The following is a 13,054-nucleotide window of genomic DNA, read 5'->3' on the forward strand; positions in this document are numbered from 1 at the left end:
CCTGGTTCCCCATCAAATCAAATGACTGATGCGAGGATTGAATGTCTTCAATATGTTTCTGAGATAGTGGAAATGGATGATGCTCTTACATTGGAGAGCCCTTTTATTGACACAGAACTTGATAATACATTGTCCCACCTCAGTAAATACAAGTCCCCTGGCTGGGATGGCCTTACGGTGGAATTTTATATTTCTTTTTGGGATGATTTCAAAGATGTCCTTTTGCAAATGATCAATGTTGTCTGGCAAGAAAATCACTTGTCGCACCTTTGGAAGCATGGCATAATCAAACTTGTGCCCAAAAAACATTTATGTGACCATATGTCAGATTGGAGGCCTATTACTTTGATGCCTGTAGTTTATAAACTCATTGCCAAAATGATTGTGTATAGGCTTCACGGGATACTGAATGCGGGCCTTCATCCTCATCAGTATGGGTTTGTGCCTGGGTTTGTGCCGCGAAGACAAATCCATGACAATATCTCCAATGCATTGACTGCAATTGAATATGCTAAGTACTCACATCAAGATGTACTCATATTGCAGGTAGATATTGCTAAGGCATTTGACACTGTTCAATGGGATTTTATCTCTCAAATCATGACAAAGTTGGACTTTGGTCCCAAGATAGCAAATGCAGTTTATTGGCTTTATTCTGGCTCTACTTCTCAGTGCATCCTTGGGGGTCATCTATCTCGGTCATGGACATTGGGTAGATCAGTTAGACAGGGCTGCCCTCTTAGTGCTCTCTTCTATGCCATTGCGACCCATCCCCTCTCGATGTATCTTGATCATCTTACAAACACAAGACAGATGACTGGTCTTAAAATCCCTAGGGCTACATCTTTTTTGGCACAAGCATATGCTGATGATTCCTTCTTTATGCCACAGAATTCTCCCCAGGAAGTTCACATGCTTATGACCACACTATCATTGTATGGATTAGCAGTGGGATTGCATGGCAATTTTGACAAATCTAAATTGCTTCCCCTGAAACAATGTGACTGGCATTCTATGCTCTGGCCAGGTCAGGTGGTGCATTCCAAAGATGTAGTCGGGCGTTTGGGATATCCTATCGAATGGCATATCACCAAGAAGCAGCAGTTAAAATGGATCTTCCAAAGACTTCAACATAAACTGGAATATTGGAAAATTTCTACTTGGCCACTTCATGTCAGGCTCAGAATAGTACAGTCCATTGTAATGTCCTATGTCCAGTTCTTTTTGCCTTTGCTACATTGGTCCTCCAGAGATATTTTAGCCTTTATGTCTCAAGCTATGGAGCTGTTATGGAGGACAGCTCCATAACACCAAGAAGCAGCAGTTAAAATGGATCTTCCAAAGACTTCAACATAAACTAGAATATTGGAAAATTTCTACTTGGCCACTTCATGTCAGGCTCAGAATAGTACAGTCCATTGTAATGTTCTATGTCCAGTTCTTTTTGCCTTTGCTACATTGGTCCTCCAGAGATATTTCAGCCTTTATGTCTCAAGCTATGGAGCTATTATGGAGGACAAAAACTGCTGTGAAAGCATTGAGACTGATGAAGATGGAAATGGTGTGCTCTCCTAGGATGCATGGTGGACTTAATGTTCTCAATATAAGATATCATGTACTTGCAAGGAAGGCGACTATGCTCCATACTTTTTTCCGTCAACAACCACCATGGACTTGTATGATAGCATCCATGTGTGTCAACATGAGGACATCTGCTTATGGCCATTGGACTACTAATCATTGGGAGGTTGTCATTGGGAGATTTGTAGGGAAGATACCTGGTTGTCCTTTCTCTACTGCTCTAATACTTGACTGAAAACAAGTACTTTCTAAGGTCAAATGGGCTCCCGATAATTGCTCGGGGACAAACTCAATGAGGCAAGAAAGTATTCATTGGAGTGCCATCTTTGACATTTCACTTGCTTTACAGGAACCTGTTCGGGCATATAATCTCATGAAATTGGGAATTAGATACATAAATGATGTGGTAGATAATCAGGGCTATGTCTTATCTTTTTTTCAGGCCACTGCTTCCTATGCATTGGGAATGCATCATAGGTTGATATGGAAGAAAATTGATGATTTGTTACATCCTCTTTTACGTGTTCCTCCTGTGGCTCGCACAGACAGGCTTATGGATTGGCAATTGCAACCCTCTGCTACATGCTCTCATCATGTTCCTCTGCCTGCCTTGACCTCCATCAAAGTCTACAAGCTTCTTCAACCTGCTCCATGGATTCAGCAATATGCTAATACTCTGTGGCATATCAGGAAGCCCCTCTCATGGTGGTGGAAGAATCTCAGAATATTATGGAAGTGTAAAATGCCTTTGAAATAAAGACTTTTTCTTTGGAGATGCATGACCGGCACATTGTCAGTGGGAATCACACTTGCCAAATGTCACATTGCACCATCCACATGTTTACGATGTCAGGCTCCTTCAGAGACTGTCCCTCATTTGCTTTGGCACTGCCCGTGTTCTAGGAACCTCCTTGGGAGAATTTTAGATCATCTTCGGCTCCGTTTCCGAAGTCACAGATTTGGGAAACATTTTTGGTTATTTGGCAGATTTATGAGGTCTTTGTCTCAATACTCACTATTTCTCTCATGGGTGAGATATTGGGCTCTTTGGACAATCTGAAGTGAGCATAATTTGGCATACTTGGGTCGGCAGATTCACAAGTCATATGAATCTTTCCAAGCCTCATTGCGGCAATCCTTATATGATGTCTGCCATGAGGGTGATATACATGCTTCTTGCATAGAGTTTTTCTTTTTATGTTTCTAATCTTTGGGATACTCTCCATTTTGGAGACTTCCCATCTTGTAAATTTATGAGAATATAAATACACTGCACTGGATTTTACTAAAAAAAAAAGTGTGTGTGTCTTTCACCCAAAAAAAAACGTGTGTGCGTGTGTGTGTGTGTCTTTCACCCCAAAAAAAAAAGTGTGTGTGTGTGTGTGAGAGAGAGAGAGAGAGAGTGAGTGAGTGAGAGAGAGAGAAAGATGTGCGCTCGCACACATGCGCGCGTGTGTGTGTGTTTGTCTGTGTGTGTGTGTGAGAGAGAGAGAGTCCTAATTTTGTCTTAAAGACCACAAAGACTTTTCTGTAGCAGCATTCAATGGACAGGATGATAGTTTATGTCTCAATGATGATGACCTGCACACATCTCAGATAAGCATTGTTTTGCTGAAGTTTGTACAATCCCTATGAATCTTTCCAATAAGGTGTTGAGGAAGTACGGGACAGAGGAGTGCACACGATATGTAATTTGTACACTATATGTACTCTGAACATGATGAAGGAGGTATACATCTTTATCCCTTAGGGTTAGGGTTAGGGTTAGGGATTGTTCCTATGTACTCCTATCTAGAATAGTACTACTCTTTACACCTCTTATATTGCACTGCATAAGTAGAGGGTGCATGTACAAGATGAATGTCTGGATTTTATGGTGCATATGATATAGAAATCAAGCTAAAATGGGTAAAAGCTGAAAAGATTAGAGTATCGTGTGCTAAGCAAAGTGGCTACACATCGAAATTCTTTATATTTGAATACATCTTTTATTAGCACTGTGTCCTTAGAGGAGTGCTACAGTGGAGGATTGAAACTCTTTTTTGAATTTCCACATGTAATTTAAAAAAAAACTACCCAAGTTGTGTGTTTCCAATTGCCATTTATGGAGACCATCCTTTAAAAATTGCCTTTTAATAGCCAACCTACCTTTAAAATTTTGTTTGCTTTCTCTTTTGCATCCAAAAGTGCTTGCTGTACCGTAAAGCTGAAACCATTAAAAGGTCAAAAGAATGTCATCTACATAGCAGAAAATACACTGAATCTAGTTCAAGGGAAAGGCATTGTCCGTATGAACAATTTCACTAGTACAAAAGGATTGGTGAAAGATGTAACTCTGTGTTCCGAAACTCAGCAAGAACCTCTTGTTAGTAGGTCAAATAATGAAACACAAATATTGAGTCATCTTCGATGGAGATAAATGCACTATCAGAGACAAATCCAAAGGATATCAGCTAGTAGGAAAGGACGCTTGTCCAGTATGCTAGCTACAGTACCAGATTTGCAGCCCACGTCAACTCAACCGCCAACAAATCCCACTATCCGCAAAATGGCACAAAAGATATGGACACGTCAATTTCAAAAGCTTGATAGAGCTCAAAAATCAGAATATGGCAATTGGAATTCCTAAGCTACAGTTTCTTGGAAAAGTTTATGAAGCATGCTGCTTCGGCAAACAAAAGCAAACCAACTTCAGCAGAAGCACCTCTCGAGCAAGAGGTATTCTTGATTTGATTCACACAGATGTATGGAGTTATGCCCAGACCCGCAGCATTAATGGTTCACTTTACTACTTGACTTTCATCGACGACTACAGTAGATATTGTTGGGTCTACTTTCTAAAAGAGAAATCTGAAGTGTTTTTTTCAAGAATTCAAAGCCATGGTAGAAAATCAAATAGGCAGAAAGATCAAAGTCATGAGATCAGACAGAGGAGGTGAATACATATCTTCAGTATTCATGAACTTTTGCAAAAGTCACGGCATTCGAAGACAATTTACTTGTGCAAATACTCCTCATCAGCAGAATGCACAAGATGAAAGGAAGAATGGTACTTTAGTAGACAGTGCTAGAGCAATGCTTAGTGAGAAGAATCTTTCGAATCAATATTGGGCAGAAGCAATAGCCATTGTAAACTACTTGCTTAATCGGCTTCCGATCGAGCCGATTTAGGGTATGACACCTTATGAAGCATTCTGTAGACATAAGCCACGCATTGGGCATCTTCGCATATTTGGTTGCATAGCATATGAACACATACATGACGATCATCGTAGGAAATTGGATGCAAAGACACACAAATGCATCATGGTTGGCTACAGTGAAGAAAGCAAAGCATACAACCTATATGATCCCATCAACCGCAAGGTCATTATCTCCAGAGATATAATCTTTGATGAAGAATCAGAATGGAAAACCTCAAATACACAAGAGATAGATGCACCGATTACTCAGTCATCTACAGAAAAGGTCGATGAAGAAGAGCAAGAATTGCCATCAGCACCCCAAGCAGAGCCACAGCAACTCTAAAAAATATTCAGCATTTTGAACTTCCTATTGCCATAGTTATTATCATCAAGCTTGCTACTCTGATCAAGAAATATGACATCATCATGTGATTTTGCCATGGTGCACCAAAAATCAAAACCTGTATACAAATACCAACCAAGTGCCAGTGATAGCCAGAGGCTTTACAAGGTTTGTAGAAATGGTGCAAAAACCGAATGCCCAAAATAGTAGTCTAGTGACTTTACAATGTGGCGTGTGCGTACAAAGGTGCAACTGTCTTGAATCGAAACACAAACTGCCAAGTGACTCAACAAGAGTGAATCTACCCTCTGTCAAAGAATGGAACAGGTGTCGATATGTGTGAGATGAATGCCGATGATAGGTTCTGTAGGGACTGGCACCGTTCAGAAACTAATCGGGAATTTTGGGACAGGGCTTCAGATTGGCTTTTGTGGATTATCTCCTCTAAGGTAGCTAGTCCTATAACTAGTCTACACTTCGAACGATATGAAAAAGCAGCAAAATAGATTTTATCTTCATTTGGTTTGTTTTGGGTTCGAAGAGGATGTGATCTAATTAGGAGTGGTGCCGATGAAGAGGTTTCTACAAATACTACAAAGGAGAAATCCCAAATGTTAGATTTCATATGACAAGTGCATGGAGCACAAGATGGCGAGTGATTTTGGTTTTTGGAGCTTCTCCAAATTCGACCTGGATCGAAATATACACCTCGCAGAAGAATATGACCTCAAGGGTGCCCAAAAATGCACTGATGATGTAGCTTGTGGGTGCATATGGTGAAGCACAGTGTGCCTATGAAGGGATTATTGTGCCTAGGTGGCACTATGCCATGTGGCATAATTTTGACCAACCTATAACTGAGCCAACCTATAGCTGAGCCAAACCTTGTGTAACCTAACCAACCCCTTTGAACTCAAGGTTAACTAAACTTAACCACTGTGCTAACCAGGGTTAGAATCTATCTGCCACGTGGCAAATTATGATAAGCCTTTGAGCCACGGGTTAACTCCACCTAACCCTGGTTAGATGCTATCTGCCACCAGGGAGCAAGAGAGAGAGTGTAGAGTGAGATGATGGTGGAGATGGCGGTGGAGAACGATGGAGATGGCGGTTGAGGATTCGAGGCTGGCTATGGACTGCCTGTCCTGTGAGCGTGAGTCGGGTGTTGAGGTGGAGCTTGGAAGCACAGTTGAGGGTTGACGTTGCGGGTTGGCACTGTTGTGGCCGTGGGGATAAGGTCCGGAGCTTAAGCTTCTTCGGAGCAGTGTGAAGAAGACGACTGATGAAGGAGACGGGCTGTCGGTGAAGCTAGTCCTCTGCTGTCGGGCGTCATTGCTTGCCGATTGAAGGTTGCTAGCACTATTCAGGCCGTGTCGTGTCCAAGATCCGTGGATCTCGTTTTTTAGTTGGGTCTTTAGAGGTGGCGTCGTCGATGGCGAGCCTGGTGCAGCCTCGTTGGAGCTAGAGAAAAGGCATTGCGTCACTCGTTGGCAGTGGCAGATCAGAAGCGACTCGTTGTAGCCATCTATTGAGGTTGGTCTGCTCCTTGCACATTTTGGTCGAGTCGTAGAAGTCGAGGGCTGATCTTTGTAAGTTGTATAAGTCGAGTTGTACAAGTCGAGGGCTGAGCCTTGGAGGGATACTTGGAGCCTTCACTAGATAGCCCGAGATGGATGTTTCTTCTTTTCAGTTCTCTTGAGGTCCTTGAGCTTTTAGTCTTGAAGCTTTCAGAGCTCCCGGAAATGAACCTCAAAATCTCTGTAAAAATACCCTCTCATGTCTCTCTCAATGAAAAGAACTCCCTCAAGAAGACACAAAAAAGAACTCTCTCAAGAATGACGGAAAATCTCTCTCAACCTCTAAAGCTCGAATGCCTCAACTGCCTCAATGGAGGGCTTATCGCCTCGACAACCTGCAAGGGCTTATGAGCACCATTGGCTCTGACACCATGTTAACGGAAATGAGAGAGAGGGAGAGAGGAGTGCACACAAGATACTAACTACTAACTGTACACTAACTTTATTCCAAGGAAAATAGGAATATATATATGGACCCCTTAGTGTTTAGGGTTAGGGTCTGTCCAATAACCCTTATGGTGCAATTTACACACACCATTCTTAACAATGTCAAGCCCCAAGCCCTTATCATTTTGCTTGCATGAAATGTCAACTGCCGACTTTGAGCCTTGAGCCAACTCCTTGATTGTTGCATGTCCTCATGCAAAGGTGCCACCTCCCATTTTGCATTAGTGCTAATTGCATAATTCGAAGAGATTGCAACTCCTTTGATGTCTATGGGCCATTGCAACACCACATGCCATTTGCATGCTCTTGTTGGCCGCATTGCCTCCTCCGATGACTATGCCACATTTTTCAGTGGCACATTGCTAGCTCGTGCTACATGCATTAATTTTGAACTCTCATGACCTCATCACCTCCTTTTATGATCGTGTTGCCTTTTTCAACACCATGTCGTGTAATCAATGCCTCCCACCCATAGAATCTACATCACTTGTGTGCTGTGCATTGCCCATGAAATCCATTGCCCACCATTTCTATTGCCATGCCTCACCACTGTTGTCAAACCCATGCCTACCACCACGTGCCATCAATGATGGACTCGCTATCATGCCCTATCATCAATTTTCCTATTGTCACCATTATGTCCATTACTAATATCTCAGAAGGAAACTATTCTACTTCTGGTTCTTGAAATACCGCATTTAAGAAGTCATCCAAAGTGAATACACAAAGTGCTTGCATGACATTGCCCTTGATGAGGATCAAAGCATAATAAAAAAAACCTTGATTTAAGTCATCCAAATGATGAACGAGTCCAAGGACTTTTAAAGTTCCTCTTTCTCCTTTAAACAACAAAACATTATAAGTAATTCAATTGCATAAGAACAACCATCATTTTAGTATCAACAATGGAAGCTAACACCTTCTTGCACCTAAGTCGCCTCATAATTGTTTATGATCAACTCACTTTATTAAAGAAGCATGACATATTTTGTGATCACTTTTGAGAAGAGACAATCATTACTTGGAATTAAAACCTATGAAAGTTATTATAAATTATGAAATTTCAAACATTATTATGGTATGTCAAACATGGGAAATGGTCATTTGAGAACTATGTGAAACATGGTTAAGGGTCATCTGAGAATTGTGAGAGGCATATAAAAAGACAATCTTATAGCATTTATCATCTTTAGGTTCCAATATATGACAATTTCTTGAACATCAATAGGACATGCTAGCCCACTTAACATGAAGTCAGGTTAACTTAGCAAGATTACCATTAATGATGATGAGGTAGCTTAGCTCATTCAATGCATGGTTGACTACTTTTGGCTCAAGAACAAATCACATCTTAGACTCTCAAGAATATATACATTATACAAAACCTCACACAATATGATTAGAGGAAGAACGATGATCAAAAAGAACATTGTTCAAACAATCAAAGTGCAATTTCGATATTTACTCCACTAGATATAAAGGCAAAACAAGCAAAGTACTCTTTGAAGAAAGAATTACACGTTGATGCTCAAAACATAAATGAAAGGTGCTCAACTTGATATGATATTAATTACAATATTGCCTTCCCATCACACCTATGATTCAATGACTGGACACAAATCACAAGGATGCATGCTAAGTGGAATGGCCCTAATAGTCATTAAAAAATGCTCATGCCAAGACCGATGCACACAAGTAATGCTTGCACCAATCATCAATTGAGGAACCTTGAAAATCTTGAGTAGAATCGTTCTATCTAAATCCATCCCAGTTATCAATCAAAGAGCTTACAAATCCTAAGTAGAGTCACCATCCCATTTTTTCTAGATCCCACCAAGCTAAGTTGTATATTCACAATAGACATACTTCTCTTGCTATTCATATCTCTAAATATGAGCAATATGGAGATATGCTTGTTTGTGTGTGGAAGCCTTGGCACAATCCAATGACTCTAGTGGGAAGAAGAGCACTCTCGTATAAAATATTTGTAGAGCTACCACGTGTCCAACCAAGAACTGAGTATGAGGGGTCCGACACCCTTGCCCCATAGCCATGCATGCCTTCTCCCACTCCCAAAAAGGCCGATGGAATGTGGGAGAGGGGTCTTTCACCCTACTTATATCCAAGGACCACAAGAGTACCACTTCGCTTGTGGGATCACACTTGTGTCAACAAGCACCTTAGACTGTTTCTTATCTAGTACCAACCAAGCCACCAGGGGGCACACCAATGGGGTTAAATAGCCTGTAGCCAACAACCCCCATTGGGACTAAGTGGAGTGACCAAACCAAAGACCCATCCCACAAACCATATTGATGCGAGACAAATCACATTGGGGTCAACAAACCAAAGCCACCCCAAAGTGCCTCAAAGTCCACGCCACATAGATAGACAATTTTCGATGCGAGTAGCCATTACCTGTAGTAAAGTCACACTTATAGTCAAGCTGTCACAGATCACAAAAACTCTACACCCAAAATCACACTTACATGTAAATCATGGTATGGGATGCTTACAATTGCCATCTAATTGGCCTCATATAAGAGTATAGTGTAACTCCCTTTGTATTTTGGCACAAACTACCAACAATGTGTGCTTTCAAATGTCCAATTGGACCTTGAGGCATAACTCCTCTAGGACGAAAGTGATAAAGACAATGAGATGTTTGGACTTGGATGGATGTGGATTGAGAATAGCATTGGCTTCCATGATATGAAAAGTATTCGTAAACCAAGTGCAGAAGGTTTCTAGGGCATTAAACCAACTAACACCACATCAAGGACAAAAAAGATTCCAATGAGCACCTAAGCTCTTTGTTTAGCACTAGGGGTTTCCTGTGCTGTTGAAGGCGTTCCATGAGATAAAAGTGGATGGGGTATAGAAGAGTGTATGACTATGACACCATGAAGATAACTAAGAGATTGAACAATATTTGGAGCTTTTCGAACACAAACCCCTTCTAAAAAAGAGAGACAGACTACTACATTAGTCTATTGTCCAATCAAGGAGAGGAGGGAAATCCAAAAGCATGTTCAAAATGGAGTTCAACCTCAAGATCACATCATGACCTACCTTGGAGTCTAAGGATAACTGTTGTAAATGTTGTAATAGGAACCTAGCTTAGGTTGTTCGATGATAACTGCATGAAATGCCTATACTATTAAGGCCCGAGTGTGTAACCCCGCCCGCCCAAGACTTACTAAAATTGTTGCTGGTGGGTGGGATAGCATACACACCGCCTTCGCTTGGTGGCCAAAACATATGCACATGTGGAAGGGTCCTAGCATTAACATTTTGGAAAGAAGAAATGGAGCGCCCAAGCACTTGGGGGTGGGATGTTGCCAGCCCAAAACTGGGCGGAGCGCGGAAATTTCGCGGCCAATGGCGCCTCTGCACCTAGCGCCTCGCATTTAATTTTTGGCTTGGCTGGGTGGGTGCAGGCCCAGTGTGTAACCAGCCTTGGTATGTAATTTGACACCATGAAGGACAATTCATGACACCATGAACAACAATTCCTGCAGCCACTGCTTTGTTTTATGGTTTGCTACACCTGTGCCACAGGGAACAGGACTTCCATACAAAACAGCTCTCAGCGAGAGTGGTTATAAGCTCCCCTAGAGTGCTTCCTCCCATTCACTTGCAATAGAGCTCAATCTCTAAAATGTCACACTCCTTACACAGCTGCCCAAAGACTCGTATCTTGTGTCTTTAGTTTGCTTCAATCATGTCACTCCTCTCTGCCTTTTCATTTCTGCAGGTCGCATGTACAAAGATATTTTCACTTCTAACTGGTCCCTTCAGTATAGCTAGTCAGTATTCTTAAGGAGATGAGGGGCAAACTCACCAATGGCAACAGCTTGCAGTAAAGAACAAACTCGAACAATTACGACATTTAACACACCTTGAAGATAGTGTCATGTGTAGGTACATATTGTAAACATTGATTCAGACAAAGCCATAAGAAAAACAAAACCTCATTCAAGTCCAGTAGGCTTTCTGTTACAATACTATTTATGTATTTAGTTTGGGTTATGGAGCGAGCATACACGTGGCAAGGAGTTTGTAAAGGAAACATGAAGGACGAGTGCTTGTGTGAGGGGAAAGAGGACGTGGGGAAAACTTGTTTCTTCCTGTGGGAGGTTAAGGTCTTCACAAAGCCATTGTTTCTTGATTTCGCACAAATACTAGCGAATAGACCATAATGCCCATGCTTATTTTGACATCTTTCAACAAAATTATGATCTACTTGAGACTCAACCCCCCAGTCCTTGAGATCTCCCATGCTTATTTTGACATCTTTAAACAAAATTATGATCTCCTTGAGACTCAAAACTATGATATCCTTGAGACTCGACCCAACAGTTCACAGCTTGACAACTTCATTAAAAAAAGTCCATTTCTTGTACATGAGCGTACCCATAATGAGATCTGCAGGTAAAGATGTACAAGTGAAAGAGGGCGCCCCTGGTGTAGAAAATACAACTTGGAAATTGCTCGTTACTAATCCATGGCATGAAACCATTGCTCTAAAACATTACCTTCTCTGGTCTAGCGTTGAAACTGCTCATGGTAGCCAATATCCCAGAATACCAAAGGAATGAAAAGGCAGAGATGGAAAAACCCTAAGTGTAACTAATGAACTTCCTGCGGTCTGGTATTCTTATTGCCACAACTGTCAGGATTAATTTGAATCCAACCACAACACATAATGCTAGGATATGACTAAAATTCACTATAGAAAAAGCAGAACGTACATATTGGCATACAAGAAAGCAGAAGTTGCTCCTTGAGTTTCCTGAAAAAAGCATCCGGATCATATCCAAGGAAACAAATAGACATGAGGTAGCTTCTTGTTTTGACTCAATAGTATCTAGACCTTCATTCCACACCATATGGAGCATTCATCTGCATGATTCTCACAAACCTCAACAAACACCTGTGTTTATTACCAAAATCCAACCAAATCGGTGCTCATCACATACATCGTGCTCTGCGCTATGACAAAACAAAGTCCATGAAGTCTAGACTTCCTCAAAAAAGCAGTATTCAAGCAGCACAGCAATTCAAAGATTTAAAAAGGGCATTCCAATCATCCACTTGATCATCTCCATTTGCAACCTGTACATTCAGAGAGTCAAATTACCTCTCTCTCTCTCTCTCTCTCTCTCTCTCTCTCTCTCTCTCTCATATTAAACTCCCTCACTTCACATACATCAAGGTCTACACTATGACAAAGCAAAGTCCATAAAGTCTAGACTTCCTGTCAGATACCGTATTCAAGCAGCGCTGCAATTCAAAGATATAAAAAGGGCATTCCAATCGTCCACTCTGTACATTCAGAGAGCCAGATTACAGTCAAAACAAAACTAGAGAAACACATAAACCTAGCAATCAAGGAGGACAAAGAACAGGAGACGTTAGCACGGACTATTTGCATTGGAGGCTCCCCAGAGTGGAGGCGCACCGCCTACACTTTTGACATGGGACATAGAGGCAGTGGAAGCGATACAAAGGACACCACAGAACCATGCTGTCTTTATGTTTCAAGTAGAGAAGATAGATTGCAACTTCTTGGTCATCCAAAACTCTAAAAGGCACAAAGCTATGGGTAGCCGAGGAGCTCACCTCCCAGAAATTGAAACAAAAGGCCACCGAGTTAGCGAAGGTGAAGGAAGCAAGAGCTCTCTTGCCAGCTCCTTGATTCAGATCTACATGCAGATGATTTGGTATTACTCTCATCGAACACTTGGATGCCTTATACCTTCTGCGAGACACACGACTTCAAGCACAGTCCCATGTGTGGCAAGTAGCCTACTTGTACCTATTAGTATGTGGGGGATTGAATACCTACGCGAGCTTGGCAATTCATTCAATGGTTTGGGGCTCGTGAGTCCTCACATCGGAGGCCAAGGACGGATGCA

The 13,054-nt window shown here is 41.6% G+C and overlaps 1 protein-coding gene across 2 annotated transcripts in view; it reads right to left on the bottom strand.

Annotated features, from left to right (window-relative positions):
* Positions 1-11,676: 11,676 nt before the first annotated feature.
* Positions 11,677-13,054, bottom strand: part of LOC147884075 (NAD(P)-binding Rossmann-fold superfamily protein) — a 51,767-nt gene continuing 50,389 nt past the window's right edge. For both annotated transcript variants that reach the window (XM_087398701.1, XM_087398700.1), the window contains exon 9: positions 11,677-12,251. Coding sequence is in view for 1 of the 2 variants with exons in the window: in XM_087398700.1 (XP_087254826.1) it covers positions 12,180-12,251 (72 nt within the window). In the remaining variant the exon portion in view is untranslated. The remainder of the gene's footprint in view (positions 12,252-13,054) is intronic.

Source organism: Dipteris shenzhenensis, chromosome 27, assembly GCF_047967505.1.
Source record: "Dipteris shenzhenensis isolate YYH24624 ecotype China chromosome 27, Dip_SZ_1.0, whole genome shotgun sequence".
NCBI lineage: Eukaryota > Viridiplantae > Streptophyta > Polypodiopsida > Gleicheniales > Dipteridaceae > Dipteris > Dipteris shenzhenensis.